Below are 24,437 nucleotides of genomic sequence, written 5' to 3'. Positions count from 1 at the left end.
ATTACTAAGCATTCTTTTTCTATGATCATAAAGACAACATACTCAGACTTATGAAAATTGAATCATTTGATCAACTTGTGTACATCACAAGAATCACATAACCTTGTGCAGTAATCTACATTAGCACATTCTCACATCATCCGCCCATCAAGGGTCCTGAGTCCACTGGTGTCTATGGAAGGCCATGAGTGGACTCCGGACCACTGAAGATGCGAGGATGATTTGAGCTGAGCAAACAATCTTGTTTTCCATCAGATTGAAGAAATCCTATACTCACAGACATCTTTATGGGGAGGTGTCGGGGGAGGAGAGGGGGGTGTCTCTGGGGGTTTATCTGTGAATGTGTATCCTGCACAGGATGGATGACTGGTAGCAGCATCCAATTCCTTCATGACATCTTCATCAGCTTCAACACGTTCATGCATCTTTCCATAGAAAACAGGGTTGTGTTTGGCAGGATCAAAATCCTGGTACTCTGTCTTAACTGACATTTCATCATCAGACCTTACTGGAGCTGATCTTGATGCAAATTCTAAAGACAATGGGAGGAATACATTATATACAATCAAAATCTTTTGCCTGTCAATATAATGAATTGCACTGGTGCAATAGATATAAACACTTTACATATTTCAGTATGTAGAATATTAGGCTAACATAGCATGTATTTTCAGTTGTAAGTTACCTTTACATATCTCCTCCCACAAGTTTTTCTCCGGAACTCGTGTTATGACCGACATTGTTTACATTGGAAGCGATACAGTCTTAGTAAGTTTCTACAATACACAAATGCAATTTTCTCTATTTAACATGAAAAACTGGAATATTTGTAAGAATTCATTCTCTTATTCGGTAATTTTTTTTTACCATTAAACCATTTAAAAATGAGAAAAACTTCAGAATCAAAAACGTAAATAATGGTTACCAAGTGGATTTAGAATTTTCACATTCCGATCCCGATTTTATTGCCACAGCCGTGAAAATCCGCAATGACGGAGTTAACTTAAAGCATACATCTATCAAGTTCAAATTTTTAAAGAATCGCGACTTTCAAGTTGATTGAGTTAACAGGAAAATCTATGAATATATAAATTAAAAAAATGAATTTGTTTTATAATTTAAACTGATATTGATTTAATATTGATTTATTGTACATGTATGTCCCTGCAGCAAAAATAAACACTGGGGATGTGATTGATTTAATCGCTGGCTTCAGAACGCATGCCAAAGCAGGCTTCTAATAATTCACTAAGTAATGTATCTTTATTGTTGTTACTGATAAATAATATATTGAATACGATCTGATTAAAATCAACCCTTCCAGATAGGGGCTTTAAGAAATGAATGGGAAAAAACAATTGACTTCATCCCACCCCCCCCCCCCCCCAAACAATGACCACTGTCCCCGTAGTTATAGATCGTCAGAATATAGGTGCATATGTGAGATAAATGTCGAAGAAAGCTAATTTGTATACATATTTTTTTCTTGCCTTGGGTGAGGCGAGTGTGCATATAATATTTAATATTATCTTCTCTTTTTTTAAATTATTTTTTTTTATATTCCGTTCTTTCCATTCTTGATATCTAAACTAAATAATCATTCGATTATATTAAGAATTAGAATATTTGATAAGATTAAATGAAAATAATTATTTTCATATTCAATTTTATAGTCATTCATTAAATCATTTTTTTAAAATTGTTTATTCGTTCGTCCCAAAGACATCGACATAGATTTGTTATTCAAAGGAAAGCTCGCAATGTAAAATCGTGGGATTATTCACAAATCAGGTTCTATAAAAATATATATACGTTTAAACTTCATAATTATATATAAGTGTCGAAATTATTTTCAGGTCCAGAATAATCTATTTCGTAATTCATGTCAGCACTAAATTCTGTAATATTTACTATATTTTATTCTTTTTATTTTTATTTATTTTTTTTTTTTTTTTGAGGGGGTTTCAGGGGATTTTGCCGTTTTATAACAGAAATTTAAAACTGAATGTACTTGTTTTAGAATTCCCATTCTTCACATTTGTAGATGTATTAATATGTGCTTCATTTTATAGAATTTTTGTTCAAACATATTATCACTATAATATTAAGTATTACTTTCTACTTTGTTTTCAGGAAATATCGGCACACAATTGTATATATATGATGTTGATTAGAACAATGACAACACCATGTTGAAAGTACTGACCGACAAAGACGAGATCACGGTTGCTGGAGTACTCGGGTGAAATACATGAAAATACTTTTCAAGTATATAAAAGGATAGAACAAGCAACATGCCTTCATTTACGAGGTACAACACTAAACATAGTTCACTAAACATGATACATGCATTGCTATATATCGTTTTAGAAGTTACAGGTACATGCATCAATAATATAAAAAAATGGCATTTTACATTAAGGATAGAAAAACTACAATAAAAAAATGTAATTGAAAAATTTAAAAAAAAAACACACACACAAATAAAAAACGACTCGAAAAACACACGCACAAATTGAAAAACTATTTATAGAAAAATTGAACTGCATCGTTCAAATCCACGGCACAGTCTGCATCGATTGGAGAGGATCGTACATATATTGTACCAAATAAATAATGAATTTTATTAAAGAATTATAAGTCATCTTATAATATTAGGATTGCGAATTCTTAACTGTGATTGGTATGTTTTTCATATTTATACACATAAAAGAGACTGATTTAGTGAAGCATGAAATGGACAGGGTAAAAAAAAAGTGTTTTGTGTCTTCCACACCTAAAAACACATTTACTACAGTGTCCAATCAACAAGGCGATAAAAATAAATGAAAATAATTTAATCAAGATTAGTTCTGAAACATTTCGTTTGCAATTTAAACCACGTCAAATACATGGAAATACTTTCAGCGCTTCGACATGTTTGAAAAACAGACAAATATTTCACGCTGTTTTCTTTTAAGCTTCGATTCCGCGTTCATATCAATATCGTTTTAAAATTTCACAGGTCCTATACAAAAATAATTACTATACCAATGACTGATAATACAAAATCCATACCGCCATTGTGTAACCACAGAGAGTTCGATTAATTGGATTGACATTACAAAGCTTTTGTCCTAAACTCTTCAAATTGTTTTACCTGTAATCACACAATCTAATGGCCATGTACGTAGATATAGGGGTTGTTATGATCCTGCCCTCGTTCAATTCTATTGACTTGATCTTCAAAGTGACCGGGGGTTTGTTTTTCCTACTAAGTGGTCATAGTTTTCATAATTGACTTATTCAGTATTCCGCATTTTTATGGGCCTACAATTTGATGGCGCGGACTTTGTTTATGAGTATTTCATGAATTTCAATTAAAATGGGCTTGCATTGATTTTTTTCCACTTTGATTTATAAGAGAGTTGCTTATGGTCAAAATTTCCAGTTTTGTTCACTGTATCTTTTCGAAATGTCCGAATAAAGTGTTTCAATATGATCTGGAAATGTATTTTTATTGTTACCGGGTTGATTTATATACTATCAGTCATTGGCACCTCAGCAGGTAATTCTGTATATATACATATATAACCATTTTTTATTTTTCAGTGGGAAATGAATTTTTACCAAGTTAGCGTAATACTATAAATTTGGTTAATTAAGCCCAGTTTACATTACACCTAGGTATAACATGAAGCTAAAAACATGACGCTTAGTTGTTTTCCTATTTTGATACTTTATACCATAGTCTTAGACTTACATAAGTAGTGATTCTGTAATATGTCTTTTTTATTCACATCTTTTTGCTGTATGAAAATGTACCTGTATGTATGTATGTATTCTGACGATTTTTTTAAATTTTGTGTATTCTATATATATATATATGTTCCTCTTGTACCAAATTATTTGGTTTAAGCGAATTAACTGAACGGAACTGAATAAAATTTACAGCTAATGTAATACTTTACAGTATTTTTTTTTTACCACTGAGATGTGCAATATTCAAAAAGATAATGGGGGGGGGGGCATTAATCACTTTGTTATTCAATCAAAATTCGTTGAAAATAGTTGGAGATGTTTATATTATAATAATGATAATAATAATAATAATATTTTAAGCTACTTCAAACTACACCATTTCTGACTGGTCCCCGTGGACGGCATGCATTGATGTACCCGGAACTAGCAGTAAGCGTGGAGAGAAGACCAGGGTCCGCACGTGCGTGGACGACCTTGGTGACACTGTCGCATGGAGTGAGTGCAACTGCACGTGTTTGAATAACGAAACCAACGGCTGCTATCTTCCGGGTGAGTTTAACTTCTTTTTGTTTTTTTTCTCTTTTACTATCGCATAAAATAGATTTATCTAATCAAAATTGGAAATATAATGGTTTATTTTATACTCTTGAAGCGTTAAAATTGACAAAATAAATTATGATATTATAATGTTATTGGTAATTAAACGACAGTTGATGGAAGCTGGGGGAAATGGGGAGACTGGAAGTGTATTAGCAACACGTTTACACGATTTAGATCCTGTTCGGACCCACGACCAGCACATGGCGGCCAAGACTGTGTGGGAGACTCCCGGGAGGAAGATCCAAGTAAAATACCCCTCTCTCTCTCTCTCTCTCTCTCTCTCTCTCTCTCTCTCTCTCTCTCTCTCTCTCTCTCTCTCATAAACCAGATATGAAGGCATTAAACCCTAGCTGATGACCTATTGTAATTGCATATTTTTCGCCTAACCGTAAAATATGCAAGGGCATCGTGGCATGTAACTTCTTTTGTGATGAACCATTTATGAGCGATATGTTTTGATAAATGAATCTTGTTTGATAATTGTAACAAGCTTCGGAACAATTTAACACAAAAAAGGTACATACTTTTTTGGTAAAGCAAAATTGTTGCGGATACTTTGAAACTCTAGAAAAAAGAACACCCTGTTTTTGAGGTAACGGATGAATTTTATCAATATCGTTTCAAATATTTTATATTTCAATTCATCCACTTTGCCATAGAGGAAAATAAAGATTGCATGTGATCCCGAAACATTTACAGTTAGAAAGAAATATTGTTTTATACTTAAACTAGTTTACTACAGAATATCACAAATATAGGTATACCTTTACATGTAATAAAAAAAACCAACATATGACTTATCAAAAGTGGCCAATAAGGCGTTAATAACCAAGTTTTCTCATTTAATAGTATAAGTACCGGTATGATAATACAATGTAAAACACAATAGTTCAAGAATATACATTGTATGCATAGTTTGAAAACATTATATTGTGATTTTTTTTTCACAAAATTATGTGCATTTATAGGTCTATTGGTCTGAGAGAAGCATTTTTTTTGTCTTGGAAAACTTTATAGAATGATATTGTAGTTGTGCCCTGAAAAAAAAATTAAATTATTGTCTTCGATGTATGATACAATGTACATGAAAGTCATTTTGCTGTATTTTTGGATTATAATTGCCATATTTTTTTCTATAAATTCCAATAACACAGAACTGTTTATGATAAAAATTCGGAATTATCATAATAGCACATTTTAAAGTTTAACAGAATTCCAAATTATATGGCTGAAATTACTTTTTAAAGCAATATTAAATATAATATATAGAATATATTTACATATGTTAATAATTTGCATGAAGTAAAAAGAAACGGAGAGAAGAAATTAAAATCAAATATTCTGATGGATGTTTCATGTCTTGTAGCTTTATTTCTTGACGGCGGGTGGACGTCATGGACCAATTACAGCGCATGCTCGGTTCCAATGGGTCATGGGACTAAATACCAAACCAGAGAGTGCACCAATCCGGAACCTTGCGGAGTGTTAGCGCAGCATTGCGTGGGAGCTAATTCTTCTGGAGCAGATTGTGAAGGTTATTTCATAATTTTAGTTCGATTTATTAATTATCATAAATGATAAATTCTAGGGTTATTTTAAAACGTATGTCTCGCTCATTCAAAGTCATTTCTTTCTAATAACTGTAATATTGTATGCCCTCTGTGCCCAAAATTGGAAACAAACTATTATCATTATTATTTTTATTAGGGTCCTCCGTTTCCAACGGAAGACCCTCTTGTTTTTCTTTGGTTTCTTTTTATCATTATTTTGTTTATTTTTTTCTGACTCCTTCTCGGCTTTATATCTCAAAAAGTTTTCATCCGATTTCGATGAAATTTTCAGAGCTTTTGTAAAGTTACCGTGCCTCAACGATTTTAAGTTTCAGCATAAACGTCATTCCATTTAAATTTGGCGGCCGTTTTTAATTTTAAAAAAAAGTGATTTTGTCCGGAAGATATCTCCAAAAACTTTAAAGACATCGCTTTGAAATTTTTAATGAAGATAGATGCATCAAATCTATAGTGTACTGGAGAATTTAAAATTTTAATCATTAATTTTGCTCAAAACCGGAAGTAATTCCAATTTTTGGAAATTTTTGCATTTTTTTAACTAAATAAGACAATACTACAGTGCTATAGAATTTGCCATTGTGAATTCAAATCTGAAATCTGTTCTATAAACGGACGATGCATGGCAGAGATATTGGGGATCAAAAATCGATTTTTTCGCAAATTTTGATGCCGCCTTCTAGGTAGATAGCGTAAATTTCAAAGTGAAATTAACTCGTACCAATTAAATATAATTCGATTTTTGTTAAGTCTTACTTTGACACGTTCGGATTTTTTGTGAATTCGTACTCAGAATCGTTCGGATTTTGTTAAGACGTACCTAGAATTATTCGATTTTAAAAAAAAATTGTTTTAGTTACCTTTGTTATTGGTTTAAGAACTCTGCTTCTTACAGGAACATCTAGCTTTTCTCTCGACATTAACGGAAGATCCACTCGTTGCTTTGCAACGAGCTTTGCTCTAGTTATTATTATTATTATTATTGTTATACATGCACGTGTGAAAATAAATATGTTATAAATTTTGAAATAACATCTCGCGAAATTTTATTTTTGCGGATTTTTTTCCAGTTTTGTTAATACTCGTTATTTTTTGCATATCGCATATTTTTGTATTTTATTTTTTTGCTTCTTTCAACTTTTTTTGTTGACGAAACAGTATTTTTGATCTAAGTTTATTAAAAAAAATATTTATATGTTTTAATGTCAAATACCTTTTTCAGAATTTCCACCATGTCTGCAAGGATCAGTGTTCGGGGGCAATTACATGACAAAAGACGACCCACTGGTTCTCTACACCTCAGCCAACATTGAAGTTTATCCAAGAACCCAAATCACATGTTCTCATCTACACGTCATTAGTAATTGGACTTTATACTCAGTTGATGATAAAACAAAAAACGAAACTCACATCTTGAACACAACTCAATCGGCGCTGTACATCCCTCGAGGGGAGTTCCCGCAAGGCCTGTATCGTCTCTTTGTCTATATGTCCTACACAAAACACTTTGAGTACGGATTTGTGGAGGGTTATATGTACTTCCGGTTACAGTTGCCGCCTCCCAATGTTTTCATCCAGGGTGGGTCGGGAAGAATGAGCAATCCTGGGACCATTACGGTCGATGCCTGGACCGGGTCGTACGATCTAACTAAAGGGCCCGGGTATAGAGACGGCATGGATTACTCGTGGAGCTGTTTTGAGTTTCCGACTAATTCCCTGGACATGCTGATGTCCTTTATTGTCCCGGATTACTTTGCGTTCAAGTCCAATGTAACGACATCTCGAATTTCTTGGGATTTTATGAATAGTTTGGTTGATTTGTCAAATAAGTTCTTGGACACGTTTCTCTTAGTGAATCAAGTTTTCTTCAACGAGACGTTCGTTTATCAGCACGTTAACTTAGAAAACATCTCTAGCCCAGATACCTGCTTGTCCTACAATGAAACAAGTGGGAATCCTTGCTACCTTGACAATGTAATAAATGCAGAATCATATGCATCATTGCAAGAGTTTCTAAATCCTAGTTTCATTGAGGAAATCAAAACTCAACGGTTAAACGCAAAATCAGTTACAACAGATGTCGAGAATGTATTGCCGATGTTGAAATTGGACGAAAATACAACGAGCTCGGATATCGGAACAATAGAGAACGATTTCTTGCCAGCAATGGATGATATGATAAGATACTCACGAATTTTGTCAGAACTATTGCTTAACTTCAACACATTACAGGCCGAAACACCAAAAGAGAATTACACCATTTCAACTCTTCAGATCCTCGACGAGCAACTCGCAAAAATAGCAAAACAGGCAAGCAACCTGGCAAACACGAGCTTCCCAGACTTGATTTTACAGGAGATGCAAATATATGCACTGATTTTCAAAATGTTCGAAAACAATAATTGTGAATCCTTCTCCACAACAAGCCCGGGATACGCCCAGTTGTATGCCGATCCCGACCATCCTAAGAAAGCCCTGGGATACGTCGTGACAGTCAAAATATCCATTAAAGGAGCTGAGAACACTTACCAACAGAGTATACAAGTAGTGTTCCCCAAATCGGACAATGACACTATACCTGAGATAAACTTAGAGTAATTTTTTTAAAGCTATTAGTACTTGGGTAGATATTTCAGCTATTTAAGCTTTTAGATTTTTAAACAAACTAATCATATCTCCTCGAGTTTGAACATAAATTCTTATACCGCTCTATTGAATGAACCTGTAGGCCCATTAAAAGGCATATAACGATGTTGTCAAACTACTCCCTTTATGGGCTAAAAAATGCATTTCAAAATCAATTTTAAAAATTGAAAGAAGCGAGTACAATGATACACAGACGTATATACCGGTAGATTCAAACTAGTAAATCGGAATTCTGTCTTTCACATCAAGATTTCTTCAGACACCTAGTCGTTGCAAACAGCTACATGTTGTATCTAATATTTAGAACCATTTTAACAAGAGCCTGGACTTTGGGTGGTTGTTTTAAACTGCAATGATATGTCGTAGGCCTGTCTATTTCATTGCTGGCTACGCAGCCATGGCTCTTTGAAATCGACACAATTTGTCTGGCTTTTGAGCTAAAACTACACAACTGGGTATATTTCACTTGATACCAGCGTCATTTTAAACTTGTTTTGACGCAAGAAAAAATAGTTACATCCTACCGAAAGTCCAGGGTCTTGTTAAAATGATTCTTATTAAATTCTATACAGTAACTGAGTTGTCGGATTGGTTCAGATGTCACGTGACGGGGAGAAGAACACGTCGTTTCTCGTTTATGACCCCTTCAAATCTTAATAATTCGGTTCGTTTCGACCGTGATTATTTCTTGTTTGTTCGAATCTATATATGCACTGTTTCTTTTTTCATAATTTAAGCATTAAACGCTCATTTTAGCGCGGTTTTCAATTTGTCTGCACATCCTTCGTGTTTTAAAAGACCGAAGACATCCAAAAATAAGCATTTAAAGCTTGCATTTATATTCAAATTGACGTTTATCTAATTTAAGTATTTGTGAATAGCAATATTTCACATTTTTTGCATGATTGTGAGGGAAATATGAAGATTTATTCCCCGATGAAAAAATCATATTTCCCGAGGGCAACGCCCGAGGGAAATATGATTTTTCGGGGGGGGGGATAAATCTTCATATTTCCCGAACGTTCATGAAATAAATTGTTTATTATACCGAACGACAGATGATAATTTAGAATACATCAGTTTCCTATCGTTTTTCAATTCTAGTAAAGCAATAACGTGGTAAATGTTTACCGTTTTCTTTCTCTAACAGTTTCTGAAATAATAAGGATTTAAAACTAAATAGAATTAATGATTTAATTGCATCGAATGCTCATCCTAGGGATTTTCTATAAGCATGGAATGAAAACTCGAAGGGGTGAAATATGCTGAAAAATATGACGATAACAGCGAAATATGAAGTTTTATTGCCCTGGCCCGTGATTGTCTAGAACCAATCAGATGTCGGGTTATGTAGAATAATCATATTAAGGTATAATAATACACATTTGGTAGTTCGCTTACGCGACTTCAAATTAAGTGCCAGAAATTTTATCGAGAAATTTTTTTTGTTATCAATGAATAAAGATAATTTAACGATTATTTTTCGTTAGTAAATATCAAGTTTTAACGTTTCATTTAATCTGACAAAAATATATTAAAAAAACGCAATTACTTTTACATCTGTGACCATGCACCGTGACAAGGCTAAGTGTGTTTACAGGGTTTTGAAATTGGCAGATTTCCAATGCAAACAAGAAGGGAAACATACACTGAATGCAGACATACATGTACTCACTAATTTGAAGCTCCATACTTAATATTTGCATTTAGAAATGTCTGTGATTCCCTGAGGAATATGAGCAATTTTAATCCCCATTGAATAGTCATTACGTCCAAATATTATAGTTGCAGTAATTGTTATCGTAAACAAAGTACCGGTATTGCATACCCGCCCCCCCCCCCCCCTCCTTCGAATACAGTTAACTTCTGCATTATTGTAATACCAAAGATAGACCAAGCTGTCGGACAGAGAAGCATCGGTGTGAACAAATCTTGTCAACGAACATGTCAGCTAATTTTTCTCTCTCTCTTCAGGTGCTATTTGAATTGCAAGCCGAGAGTCGCAACCTCCTTGATGATGTCAATCCGAGTGAAATGTACGACTTGCTCAAGAGACGACGAGAAAAGAGCCGTCTACAAATGGAATCTGGTGGAGTATGACCCAGCAACAAAAGCCACCAGAGCCATCAACGAATGGGAGAATTGGTTAGAAACAGGTCAGCTATTCCTCTTGATTTTTCACAAAAATGTTGCTTGTTTGGCTCTTGATGTAAACAATTGTTGTTGGGTTTTTTTCTCGGTTAAGGAATTCAATACGAGGGTATACTTCAGTTTTTTGGTTTTGTGTATTTATCTTATATTGTGTATTTACGTATCTACACAATTGTATGAATTTATGTTAATTTAGACATGTTAATGTTATATAATTATCTACTGAGACCAAAGCTGGATATTGTTGTTCCGTGTGCAACGCGGCTTATTTTGGTGTGAGGAAGGGTTTGTCGTATAAAGTCATCCATTGTCGGAAACCCACAGTTGATAACGCGTCGTTCCTTTCTCCATCACCGGGTGAAGGAGAGCGAACACCGCGTAATTAACCGTACGTGGGTTTCTGACGATCAAACTTCAAAGTCATCATGATTCAATTAAGCTTATATGTTTTACTAGCATTTAAAGATAACATTTTGATGGTATTTGCCAATTGGTAATGACATAAGAAATACGGTGTCACGTTTTACCGGCGTTGTCTTATTTCTCGAAAATAAGACGTTCGCAAGATATGTGCGATTGCTTTTTAAACAAAGAATACCAAATAAAGATGCGAGTACTATAAGAGCATTGGATGGTCATGGCCAAGAATACTACATTATTCTCGTGCAAAGGAGAACTTTCTTAGAACCATTTTAACAAGACCTAGAACTTTCATTAATTAGGACTTAACTATTTATTTCTTTCGTCAAAATAAGTTAGAATGATGCTGATTTCAAGTGAAAAAAATACATAGATTGCGTTGTTTTATCTCTAAAGCCTGATAAATATTGTTGATTTCAAGGAGCCATGGCTGAGTGGCCAGGAATGAAAAATACAGTCCTGCGTCACATTGCCGTTTGACACAACTACCCAAAGCCCAAGCTCGTGATAAATTGGTTCTATTCATTGACCCTAAGCACAAAATTCTCTCTTTCCTTCACTGCAGATCCCTCTGAACCCAAATTTGTCGTGAAGGCCAATTCCTTTCGCGGGCTGTCGTATTACCTTCTTACGGTTAAGATGAATGTCTCGAACAGTTGGTCAGAAATGCAAATGATCTTGGAGACAACGAATCCCCCTTATGGAGGGATATGCGGAGTTACGGAAGTAACAAAATCAGGTAAGTTTTGTGATCTCGTGGAGTAAGTTAACTGGAATAAACACCATTGTCATGGGACTCTGGTCAATATCCCCTTGAAGTATTACTCTACAATATCCGAAAATATCATTAGACGATTAAATGAAAAAAAAAAACAATTTTTTATAAAGCCATTATTTTTTTTCCATTAAAAAAACAAAACAGGAAAAAACATCAATTGAGATAAACGGCGTAAAAGAACTTGTTTTTCAACATTGCATTTATTGCTATATTTACATGAATCAGAGACTTTAACACCTTGGTATTAAAATATATATATATATATATATATATATATATATATATATATATATATATATATATATATATATATATATATATATATATATGGAAGCTTTGTTGAAACTGGTGTAGAACTTCGTTTTGCTTCAGGTCAGGTTGATTTAGAACTGAGGGGGTGGAAAGACGAGGGATTTAGAAGACAGCAGAATGTGGAGTTAGATTGGAAGGAACAGATAAGTTATCGTATATTTCAAGAGGACTCGCAAACTAAAGAGAAATCACTCGTGTACGAAGGCTGTAAGTTATCATAGTAAAGTGGAGTAATTCAGTGTTTCAGACATTTTAGAAGCATATAAAGAGAAATCGGTGTTGCACAAAATTTTTACTTATATAAGGAGAACCTTCCACAACTTGTATTACGTAACTTTCTCACAAGAATACTAAGTATCCCCCTTATATCAAGACATAAAATATTACAGCTCAAAAAGCTTATTATTTGCTCAAGAATAAACATATCTTTTCCATATTGTTAAACTAAGAAGGGTCCTTGATTACTGTTAATGTGCATTGCAAAACCAAAAAAATATTGTTAATATCTTAACATTTTTTTTTTCAAAACAGATGAACGAATTATAAGTGGATTGTACTTTAATTACGGATATAAAGAAGACAAGTCGTTTATAACTATTTACGCTGAAGTCCTCGATGTCTTTGGCGATTTTACCACCTGTAACATTGCACCATTTCAGGTGAAGTTTTAATATACATGTTCTACCATGTTGTCTTTTTTTTTAATTACTGAATGTTATGTGGATCTGTTCGTTTTATTATTTGATTTTATCCTTATCAGCCTCCTCCAATGAAAAAAAATTATACTTGTTCTCTCTCTCTCTCTCTCTCTCTCTCTCTCTCTCTCTCTCTCTCTTTCTCTCAGTACCAATGTCTGTATACTCTTCAGATATTTTCGCCGATGAAGGACACCTCGGTAGACGACTTTCTGGTGAATTCCCAGGAGATGATAGAAACTGCGATCGAACAGTCCAACACCGGCCTCGTATCCATGACACTAGAAACAACCATTAGTACCTCAAACAGGGAGGTATACACGTCGTTTGATGAATCTAGTTACTGTATACAGGGAAATATTCGTACTTTTCGCCCTGGTTGTGAGCCCGCGAATTTAAAACTGGGCGAATATCAATGTCTCAAACTATTTTTCTAAAACAAAACTGTGTCTGGGCGAATTAAGGACTGGGCTAACTGTTTCAAAGTTCAGAATGGCGAAAATTACCCTGTGTACAGTATTAATTTAAGCCGTGTGTTTAATTTGATTTGATTAAAAAAAAGTTTAGTAAAGGACACACAAAAATGCTCATCCTGAGTGGAATGAATAAGAAAGGTTTCAAACATTGTGTAGACAAAAAAAGTTTATTTTTAATTTTTTATACTATTTCCTCAAATAAAACTTTACGGAACGCAACCCCCTTTTTTCAGGAACTTCCCGAGACTAGTTTCATTGATGAGTTGATTGAAAACCCGGAAACCTGGAGCAGTATTGGGGAGGCAACCACGTTTGAAAACCTCTTCCAAAACTTGATGGTTACAGATCAAAATTACACAAATCAAGAGATTCTAAAAGAGGTATTTACAACCGGAAATCATCAATACATGAATAGAAGTACACGTAATTATAAATGTATAGCTCTTCAATTACAAAAAAAATAAGTAGTAAGCCTGAACCAAATAAAACAGTGGATTTAAAATATACTCTTTTCATTAAAAGAAAGCTGTAGAAACTGCTTATGTATGTATACTATACATTTTAAATTTTGAATGTAACGAGTTCCTTTGGCAATTAAAAATAAAAGCAAGAAGCGAATCTTAGCTACTCAGGGAAGAAATTGTTTCTGCAATATCGTCTCGATGCTTTGACGTGCAGTCATCATTGGAAAATCACAAATGCAACTACGCTTCCAAAACGGTTCATTCTTAGTCCATGAATATAGTTCATAAACTTTTGACATTTATATATCTACTCGTTCGTCAAAAGATAAAATGGGTGAAGTATGATAATGGCGACGGCCCGTTTAATTAACAGGGAATGCAGAATATGACTGCCTATCTGAAAACGTCGACAACTTCTCTGAAAATTGACAACACGGTCTTACAACGACAGATGGCGTTTTGTTCGGGGTCTTCCATGGAAATCAAACAACTAGTCACACAGGAGGCTATGGTAATATACTAGTCCTTATTCTAACCACGATATCAAAGAAGTGTGTATCACAGAAATAAAATTTGTTGATTTCTGGCTCAAGGTTTCGGCTCTGAGTTCCACCAATGACGTCATCGAGAACTTCATCAACACGTCAATTAAAGCTAACTTCCCTGTCTACGAGGACTATCTGTCAACTTCAGAAGGTGGGCGGCAATTTGACGTTTCGTTTAAAAATCTGTTTTCAGAAACAAAATTATGAAATTATCATCGAAAATTAAAATACCTAACATTAAATGGATATCTGTTGTAGCCATCTTGCGTTCGGTGGACAATATGCTCAACATTTTGATACCAAAGTTAAGTCCTGATATTCCGGAAACAAACGACATCTACAAAATAGCGGACCAGTATAGCTCTGAAGACACAATTAATGCTTATGATGGATTGGGATTTTCGCCACAGGAGAGGGCACTATTTGTGTCAATGTCTATTGATGCGTACCAAGAAAGTGTTAACTCTTCCCTTGAAATGGTAATGTAAAGTTACGGGATGGAATGACAAACGGTTGAACAGATTCTAATAAAATATGAACCAATTTGTATATAGGGGTCTAGAAAAAATAATTAAGCCGATTATAGATCAAAAAGTTTTATACTTTTCGGTATTTATTTAATTATAGCAGTAAAATCAATGTAAATTATATGCTGGCTTTTGGCATTATCATTTAAATGTAGGCAAACCAAACGGTGCCGAATGTTCAGAAGTCTATTCTGGAACTTGGAACGGTATTAAAAGAGATCACACATAGGAAACAATTTGAAGTTGAGGTGACAAGACCGGGATTAAAGACAAGCATGGAGAAAGTGCAGGTGGACCAAGAAATCGATAGGAAAAATCTGAAAATTAAGTTTGATCTGAACACCGATCTGGAAGAAGATTTACAGGTAAACACAGATTTTTGTCTTTAAACTATTTACTATGTAGATCATAATTTGCAAAAACAGTACTCACTCAAGTAAATAATGTTTGTTTAAGGTTACTCAATATTCCAAAACTCCGTTTATTTGGGATCCGGAAGCTAAATATATAGAGTCACCAACGGTCCACATTGCACTGGGAAATAGAACGTCACTTCCGTCTGTAAAAACAAAATTCAGTGTGTCCTCTTCGGTGACCAAACGACAAATTGTGTTAGATTTTCCAGACGATACAGACGAGTATGTTTCCCGGTCATTCGCCTACAAGATTTGGTGGAAGAATCCGGCCGATAATTTGGTCTTCAGTTTTGAACGTGACAACAGTACTCTCGATTCATTTTCGCACGTCGTTTACGCAAAAAAGGATAGCACTCCGACTAGTTTGGATCACGAGTGGACAAAAATCATCACACAGAGCGACTGGATTGATGGGGGCGCTTCTTGTCTTCTTCCGAAAAACTTTTGTTCGAAGCCATGTCTGATGTTTTTTGCTGTTCATGTTACATTTAGTAAGAACTATCTACTAGTATTGTAAATTCATAAAATAAGTTTTTGAAAAATTTTAATATTTATTTTTGAAAAATCAACAAAGTTAATATTTCAATATTTTGTATAATGTAAATAAATTGAAACTTATCTATAAATACTCTTTAATGAAAGTGTTGTTTAAAAGTTCATCACGTTTTTATTTAAAAACATTTTTTTTTATTTAACCTTCTTCAGTTCCAAAATCAGGACATAGTAGAAAACGTCGTTCCGTTTCGAATAGTACCGTCACTTACAGCACGTCGAATATTACCGTCACTAACAGCACGTCATCTGTAAGTTATGACGTCAGCGGATGGACGACAGGTTGTCGAGTATGGGATGGGCAACAATGGGACAAAACTTCTTGCCAGGTTCTACTCTTTACTATTGATATATCGTTTTATTCCATACAGCGTTCCAATGAAACCATAATCAATGTGTTCCGTAGTTATACCAGAATTTGTAAATAAAAAGTTTTCCACAGTGGAATCAAACAAGACGAGATAATCTAGATCTTTTCTTTATACAGGTATCCCCGGAGACAAATAACAGAGAAACTGTTTGTGATTGTCAAAATCCCCCAGGGGATAACTTCGCAACGTCGTTCTTCGTTCCACCGAACTCGATCGATTTTTCGACGGTTTTCGAGAAATTCGACATCATTGGGAACGGAGCGGTGTTCGGCACAGTGACGGCCATTATAGTGTTGTACGTCATTGGTCTGTTGGTGGGTCGACGTTACGACAAGAAGGATCGAGAAAAGGTATCAAATTTTGTTTCTACTATGAGGTTTACGATGGATGCATTGGTGTATTGTTGTCATACCACGGTTTTCGAGTGTTTCACATATAATGATTTGGCCTGTCTCTCCGGTTCCATCTAAACTGAAGAAGGAGGTTTTTTTCTCCAAAAGTTCAAGGTCATTAATTAAAAGTACCATGACGGTTAGGTCTGGAACTTGGCTAAATGGTCTTTACAAGTAAATTTTGAACATATCCCCTTATGATCTGTGAGTAATTTCAAAGTGAATTATAGTTTCTTCTACTGAAATCGGCCACTCTCTGCATGATAAATCATTTTTTTTTATGTTTTTAATTAATATTATTTTAGTTTTAATTTAAATTATAGTATCATATATCATTTATCACCAATGGTGAGATGTAAAACATTTCTGACTGTGTTTACTCTAGTGGAAGCTGTTTTACATGAGTGACAACTTAAAGACGGACAAGCACGTGTACCTGGTCTCTGTCTTCACCGGTCTGTCCAGGAACTCCGGCACCACGAGTAACGTCAGCTTCGTCATCGCCAGTCTCCTCAAAGACACGGGAGTCCGTCATCTCACTGACGGAGTCAAAAAGGCACCACCTCTTACGCCATCTCTACAACCAATTAAATCTTTACAATAAGCGCATTAAAAATATATTTTACTAAAATTGAGCAGGGTTTCAATTTCTGCGCAAGGTTACACGTATATTTCTTAGCAGGATTTTATTTGCAATACACATGTATATTTTTTTTTACATTGCGCAGGGTTTCGAGACAGGAAGTGTCTTCACTTACGTCATGACCGTTCAGGATTCCCTTGGTGACCTGACTTTTCTGAACATCTGGCACGACAACAGCGGGAAGGGAGGGGACGCCTCGTGGAATCTAATTAAAGTTGTCGTAGAAGACGCACACACGGGGAAAAGGTGTGTTACAAGGAACTTCCTGTTGAGAAATATATGTAGAGTAGATTGACGCGTTTAAAATAATCAGATAGCGTTGACGTCAATTGTTTATAAATTCTGCAATTTACAAAACCATTGCCATTACATGTAGCAAATACAGATATAAAACGCATCATTTAATCTGATAGAACGAGTCTTTGACGATGCATACTTCGGGTAAAAATTTGATATGGTTGTACATGCATAAGTGATAAGAAGTCAAATAGTCGCTTTGCAATTACAGTATCAGACATCTCTAAACTTCATCATCGGTAAACTCATGTATTGTACTATAAATCAGAATTTATTAATGGAGTGTGAATAACAAATAAGTTTCTCTTTTGTGCAGATTTGTATTTTTCTGTAACCAGTGGTTGAGTCTGGATTCACACGAAAGCTCCATACAGTGCACAGTTCCCGTGGCAACCTCCGAATCTCTCCAGACTTTTAATTTCAACTTTAATGAAAACACTCGAGAAAACGTCACCGACAGCCATTTATGGTTATCCATGTTCATAAGACCTGAAAAAAGCACCTTCACACGCTGTGAACGTCTTTCATGCTGCGTGACTCTACTTTTCTTAACAATGATTTCTAATGCCATGTTCTACGGAAAAGACGAAGCGGTAGAGCAAATTCGCGTCGGTCCTATCAAATTTGCTCTATCCTCTATTTACATATCATTTGTTGGAATTATCATGACATTCCCTATTGTTCTAACAATATCAATGATATTCAAAAAGTCAAAATGGCAAAAGGAAGCTGAAGACAGAGACAAAGACAGAGAAAACGTCGAATCCTTTTTGACACAGAAGAAAGAAATGAAGTTTCGAATGCCACCCAAATGCTTATACGTCGCATACGTCCTTGTTGTTCTGTCCATTCTGCTGTCTGGGTTTTTCGTGGTTCTGTACAGTATGGAGTGGGGAAAAGCTAAATCCGAGGAATGGCTGAAAACTTTTTTCATGTCTTTTCTGGAATCGTTGTTTATTGTTGATCCCATTAAGGTTCGTTTTGATGATCCTTTCGTTTTCTTTCCATATTAACGTTAAAAGGGTTGTGAGGTCATGCCCAATTTTTATAATTTAAAAACGATCTGGAAAAGAAGAGCTCTTGGTAAAAATACTAACAAATTTTCAAATAACACTACATAATAAAAGAGTAAATTGTGAATACATTAAAATAGTTTCCAAGTTTATTTGATAATTGATTTATTTGTTTGACTGTGCAGCCTCCTTCAATTAAGTCTTGAATACATGTATAATACTCCTCAAATTAACCGAAAGCTCGGAAACCACATGCAAATTTTGTTGTAGGTTATAGCAGTTGCTGTGTTCTTGTCCATCATTACCAAAAAATCTCTTGATGACAGTAAATACGAGACAACGAAGCTACTGGAACAATCCCAGACCAGGGCACTGGCATTTGCTCGAGACACTAAAAGTTTGTTTGCGTATTTAAAGAATTACTTACCTACAATAGTGTCAATAGTCATGCGTGAATGATAGTATATTATCTTTTAATATTTCTTTTTTTTACGGCGCAATGCATAAGTATATTCGTAAAGTTAAACGTAATTTTGTTCCGCAAAGTACATGTGTGCTAAAAATGTGTACGATTTTAATTATAACTGAGATTTGATTTGATGTAATTTAGTGAAAATTATACTAAAAAACATATTCACTATTCAAAAGATACGTATAAAAAGTCTACAATGGAATTTTAATTAAGATTTTTTTTCAATTGGCAGACATAGCCTGTTACGGAAAACCTTACGACGAGCAAACGCTGGAGAACATGAAACGAAAACGGTTACAGGAACTGAGAGTCAAGAGCATCCTTGTGGAGCTCCTGCTCTACGTCTGCTTCCTGACCATCTTGTACTTCATCAGCTACAACAACAGAGATTTCAACTCATATCACATAACACGACATTTGAACAATCAACTTCTGCAGAGCCCGACCAAAAACAGCAGTTTCCACACACTTCGATATTTAAATGTAAGAACAAATCCATCTAAAAGTTATCGTATTTTCAGATTTGTTCCGTTTTTCAATTAATGTAATTGATACATTGTCGTTGTTCCGTTGTCTGTTAGGTGCGGAGTACAGAGTATTTCTACGACTGGTTGAGGAACACCTTGATTCCATTCGTTTTTCCATTAACATGGTACAACGGACAAGCACTGAATTCTTTTGAACGGCAGAACACTAAAGATCAGGCAAATTACAGGCTAGGACCTGTAAGGCTACGGCAACTTCGAGTCAAAGAGAGTAAGATTGTTAATTTGTTCATTACTAAATTCCGTAAGCCTTTTGGTTTTTTTTGTTGTTCTATATTTGGAAATTTCTATGTGAACCAAGAGTATGTTCCAATGAATTCTTTATTTCAGCTAAATGTTCTATTCCTCTGATTCTGGATGCCACCTGCTACGCAGATTACGGAATCCCTACGGAAGATGAGCGCAGCAATTGTCAGAGCTGGGGATTACCTTTTTGTGACGTCACTAAAACACGTTGGTCTTCTAAAGCTTGGCAGTTTACCAGTGCCACTGACATATGGGGTGTTCCAACCATAGGACTCCAGGGGACTTACGGCGGAGGGGGCTACGTGGCGGATCTAGGGATCCACCGAACGTACGCCAATGTCATGTTGGATGAACTTTACAATAACCTATGGATAGATAGACAAACTAGAGCTGTATTTGTGGAGTTCACCCAATATAACAGCAATGCCAACCTGTTCACGTTTGTATCCCTTATGACCGAGTTTCCACAGACTGGCGGCGTGTTGACAACTGCCCATGTGTATCCTTTGAGAGTTTATCAGCATGTTGGAAACTTTGGGGTATTCATCTTTCTGTGCGAAATAGTCCTCATGATCTGCGCTTTGGCTTTCTTCGTCTATTTCGTCGTGCAAATCGTGAAACACAAGAAAGCGTTTTTCAGAGATACATGGCGCCTTTTTGATCTCGTCATTGTCGTGTTGACTGTAGTTGGTGTTGCAATGTATCTTACAAGAATGCTTTTCACGTCGTGGACGATCACAAAATTTACGGATCAGAAACTGAAGTTCGTCAACTTTGGACATATTGCTCTTTGGGATGAAGTTCTCAATGCTTTCCTGTCCTTTCTTGTCTTTTTATCGACTATCAGAATTCTTCGAGTTTTGAACTACAGTCGAAGCATTACTCATTTAGCTGGAGTACTGTCTAATGCCAGACAAAACCTCTTGGGTTGCTTCTTTATGTTTGCTTTGATATTCGTAGCATACGCAGGTTTCGGCTACCTCCTGTTTGGCTCAGATCTTGAAACCTACAAAAACATGTTTGTTTCAATCACAACTATAGTCAATTCACTGGTTGGCCGAAACAGCCTCCATGGGTTGATAATGGCGCGCCCTGTGATAGCTGAATTCTACTACTTTACATTTGTGACGTTTGTCATTTGGATTGTGATGACAATGATGTGCGCTACTCTGAACAGAAGCATTCGAGAAATTCGAAACAAAATCGAAAGTCACGAACGGATGTACGAAATAGACGACCTTCTGCATGATCTTCTGAAGGATTTCTGGCACAAAATTCATTTCAAACTCCCGTCAGTCTCCAAGGCAACGCATGAATTACGTCGCACCATAACCTCAGTGACGTCAGGAGACGTCAGTCTGATCCTACAGGAGTTTGAGGAAGATTCCTGCAGCGAGGATGAACAGGAACCAAACACAATAAGCAATTGCTGAAGAATGAGATCTTCACTGCAAGTGGACTCTTGTTAAAAACAAATTCAAACACAATATCTTTGCTTGTTGAAAAGTTTTTATTTTTATACAACTGATGAGGATACTACTGTTATAGTACATGTTTGGTCTGTTAATAACAGAAAAAGAATCACGTTGTGCTGCCAACTTTACTCAGACATAACCACATTCAACACACTTGTAAATTTGATTGATGAAGGCACGTGTACAGTCAACACAATTACGTAAAAATCTTTTTAAAGACTTACAGCAAATAGGGAGAAGAGGATTGTGACCATTCAACTGAAGGGATAAAAACACATGCAGTTTAGTGAGAGATAAAAGATGATTTGTGTTTATGGTAGAAATGTAAATATATAATGCTAGTTATCTATAAAATAGTCGAAAGTACAGTTTATGGGGAAAGTGCATTGATCAACATGTATGTACAACAATTGTAATTTGAATATTAATAAATACATCATAACTGCTATGATTTAGCTAAAATATCTTTGATTTTTTCACCAGGAAAAAATGTATATTCACCATTGTAACTTTGAAAATTATGCCATAAGAATAAATATCTTATGCATGGAAAATGTTACTTGAAAAAAAAAAACAGGAAGGAAAAGGATTAAAAACTTTCAAATGTCCTCAATCATCACAACCATGTCTCAAAAACCACCTCTCTAATGGAGTAAGCTATATGGTCTAAATTATATGTTAGTCTTATTCAATGCTTTCTTTTTTAATTTGTAAATAATCATAACCTAAAGCACTGTATGTTTAGCCCATACTAGTTTTCCCCATGGAAAATACAAATTCTAGTGTTATTTGTTAAATTATTTTAAAATTATACATATTACAAAAAAATACATCCAAATATACATTTACAAGTCTTAGTAGGAAATACACATATCACTGTTAAAAATACACTGGAAACTGGATAGAAAAATTATCTCTCTTTTTGGTTTTTTTTTCTAATGTAAACATTTAATCAGATATGAAAAATGTAAGATAAACAAACTTTATTTGTGTGAATCAAAAGTGCTCTCTCCCTGCATATAATCCCTGACATTGAATAAGGAAATTATCTGACAATTCTGAAAATATGCCAATGGCAGTTACAAAGACGAAATCTATATCACAGTTCTGTACAAAACTATGTGGAGACTTTTTTTTGCAAAGAAAAAGGTTAAGGATCCAATGCTGGACGGTTTTTTGAATAATTTTACAAAGAAATTTTCAATGCAAAGGAGAGTTTCTAAGAAGTGCTGGTGAGAACAATGCCCATTGCAATTTTAACTGTACACTGAAAATCATATTACAGTTGTTTTAAGTAAAAATCATCTGATTTTATAAATAATTTTGTGTTGATACAATTGTCTAATAAAATCACAACCAGTTCTCCAAAGAAATATTAATGCTCAAGAACTTGTTCTAAATTTAGAAATTTCAGACATGAAAGCCAGCTCCACTGCAGTAATATTATAATCATTTTAAAATACAGGAAAAAGGGGAAAACATTTGCCCATTTTCATCCAATTTGAAACACTTAATGCATTGCATTCACAACCATCTGCTATAACAATACTCAATGCCTTCTGACTCACAAAGTCTAAGAAAGTTTGTACAAACATATGTCATGTATTCGCTAAAAATCACAGTAATCAGATAGAAGTCATTTCTATCCATTGAAGAAAAAAAATGACATGAAACATTACATACATTTCAAGTAAAATATACAACATTCATACATGTTTGAGTAAAAACCACCATTTTTCTTGAAATTCACTTTCTCCATACTGACAGTAGAATCTTGAAATAAAAATCAAATATTCCATGTACATGCATGATCTCAACACAGTGGATATAGATAGATGTGCATACAAGAACACTGTACAGTTGAAGGGGTAATATATTTACACAGGCAAATTAAATTATCAACATTTTGGGGTTTACAAAATAATTCACAAATATGTTCATTGGGACATTTGGTAAATTTACACTGGAAAGAATACGGTCTGACTAGCATGTAATCAAAGAATGAATTTGTATTCTGGGCAATCAGTATGACAGCAATTGTGAAGTATCTTGTATCAACAAAGAAAAATACTCTTGAAATGGCCCCCAAGTACTTCCATATACACATTCAATTCAATATCCCCAAAAAAGCTTATACTGGGAAGAAAAAAATACTGTTGAATAACTTTTATATCAATAACCAGGACTACTGAAGTTCACATTCATTTTCACACTTACAAAAACTAATTTTTTTTTTGTAATAAAAGTGACATCCACTCGATTAAACATTGAAGATTACATAGACTACATTAACATAGAGGCATAAAACGGAACTAGTAAAACTATGAACTTGTCAGAGTCAGTCTGATCCATCACAACGCGTTATACAGCACCAGATACTGATCCAACTCAAGGTCAAACTGAAGGTCACACTCAAGGTCAAATGGAGGTCACTTTCAAGGTCACACTCCTGATCACTCTACAGCGAACCCGCAAGTCTCCTCTACTGCACAAGTTAACTTGGAATACAGTTTCTCATAATTTTCATACGGTGGTATGTCGATCCTATTGAAGCTGAAAACAAATGAAAATTTAGCCAGTGAATAAAACGGCAAAATCAAGGTAACAGATCAGTTAAGACAATGAGAAGTAATTGAATTCCAATTCTTTAATCAATTAGATCCTACCATGTGTGTGCCTTTGGAAGATTGTCAGTGTTAGCATCCACCTGATGAATAGTGAACAGTCTTGGGCCTGCATTTCCTGTAGAACCTGCAATAAACAATTAATTCCCAAGTTATTCTAAGTTCCTAAAATCATTCAGTATCAATAAAAGATGAAAATACATTAAAGCGCAGGTACAATGAAGCCAAGAGTTTACCCTGCAAGGCCTTGAAGCCTTGTAATGGAACACGAGAGCTTCCTGTAACAAACTGAAGCAGCCTGGCTCTCATCTCATCGTCGAACTCGTCCACAGAACGCCAGAACCACTTGACGATGTTACTCTCTGTGGTGCAGTGTTTTAACCGAGTGTGCTTCTTCCAGTCATCCAGGTCTATCTTTCCCAGTCCACCAATCATTAACTAAAATGGAAGAAACAATGAAAACCCTTA

General features: G+C 34.9%; 3 protein-coding genes across 5 annotated transcripts in view; 1 reads left to right on the top strand and 2 right to left on the bottom strand.

The window, feature by feature from the left end:
- The window catches only part of LOC128168332 (IQ domain-containing protein K-like), an 11,087-nt gene extending 3,841 nt beyond the window's left edge, over positions 1-7,246 (bottom strand). Inside the window, exons 1-3 of one of the 3 annotated variants that reach the window (XM_052834564.1) lie at positions 7,123-7,246; positions 686-776; positions 278-532 (exon numbers count right to left, since the gene is read on the bottom strand). In XM_052834564.1, coding sequence (XP_052690524.1) covers positions 278-532; positions 686-740 — 310 coding nt within the window. In that variant the 5' untranslated portion in view covers positions 741-776; positions 7,123-7,246. The other 2 variants (XM_052834562.1, XM_052834563.1) reach the window with 2 other exon arrangements.
- On the top strand, positions 4,107-21,796 carry LOC128168328 (uncharacterized). The gene is made up of 24 exons (XM_052834559.1): positions 4,107-4,290; positions 4,452-4,586; positions 5,708-5,875; positions 7,132-8,503; positions 10,530-10,711; positions 11,692-11,865; positions 12,277-12,423; positions 12,748-12,875; positions 13,085-13,225; positions 13,621-13,767; positions 14,225-14,362; positions 14,445-14,547; positions 14,655-14,875; positions 15,079-15,288; positions 15,380-15,830; positions 16,045-16,220; positions 16,379-16,612; positions 17,040-17,210; positions 17,383-17,543; positions 17,911-18,568; positions 18,878-19,004; positions 19,312-19,562; positions 19,661-19,835; positions 19,955-21,796. Exons 3-24 carry the CDS (start codon positions 5,767-5,769, stop codon positions 21,301-21,303), a joined length of 6,825 nt encoding a protein of 2,274 aa, XP_052690519.1. The 5' UTR covers positions 4,107-4,290; positions 4,452-4,586; positions 5,708-5,766; the 3' UTR covers positions 21,304-21,796.
- Positions 21,362-24,437, bottom strand: part of LOC128168330 (E3 ubiquitin-protein ligase SMURF2-like) — a 16,645-nt gene continuing 13,569 nt past the window's right edge. The window contains exons 16-18 of the mRNA XM_052834561.1: positions 24,206-24,407; positions 24,012-24,096; positions 21,362-23,898 (exon numbers count right to left, since the gene is read on the bottom strand). Coding sequence (XP_052690521.1) covers positions 23,799-23,898; positions 24,012-24,096; positions 24,206-24,407 — 387 coding nt within the window. The 3' untranslated portion in view covers positions 21,362-23,798. The remainder of the gene's footprint in view (positions 23,899-24,011; positions 24,097-24,205; positions 24,408-24,437) is intronic.

The sequence above is a fragment of the Crassostrea angulata genome, chromosome 10 (assembly GCF_025612915.1).
Source record: "Crassostrea angulata isolate pt1a10 chromosome 10, ASM2561291v2, whole genome shotgun sequence".
In the NCBI taxonomy this organism is placed as follows: domain Eukaryota; kingdom Metazoa; phylum Mollusca; class Bivalvia; order Ostreida; family Ostreidae; genus Magallana; species Magallana angulata.
This window is presented reverse-complemented; position numbering and strand designations above follow the sequence as displayed.

Bases quoted from the DNA above. Each gene is read 5' to 3' on its own strand.
- LOC128168328 (XM_052834559.1), top strand. From the start codon at position 5,767: ATGGGTCATGGGACTAAATACCAAACCAGAGAGTGCACCAATCCGGAA. The intron at 10,712-11,691 runs GTCAGCTATTCC...CCTTCACTGCAG, and splicing joins GGAGAATTGGTTAGAAACAG to ATCCCTCTGAACCCAAATTT. The intron at 12,876-13,084 runs GTGAAGTTTTAA...TATACTCTTCAG, and splicing joins GTAACATTGCACCATTTCAG to ATATTTTCGCCGATGAAGGA.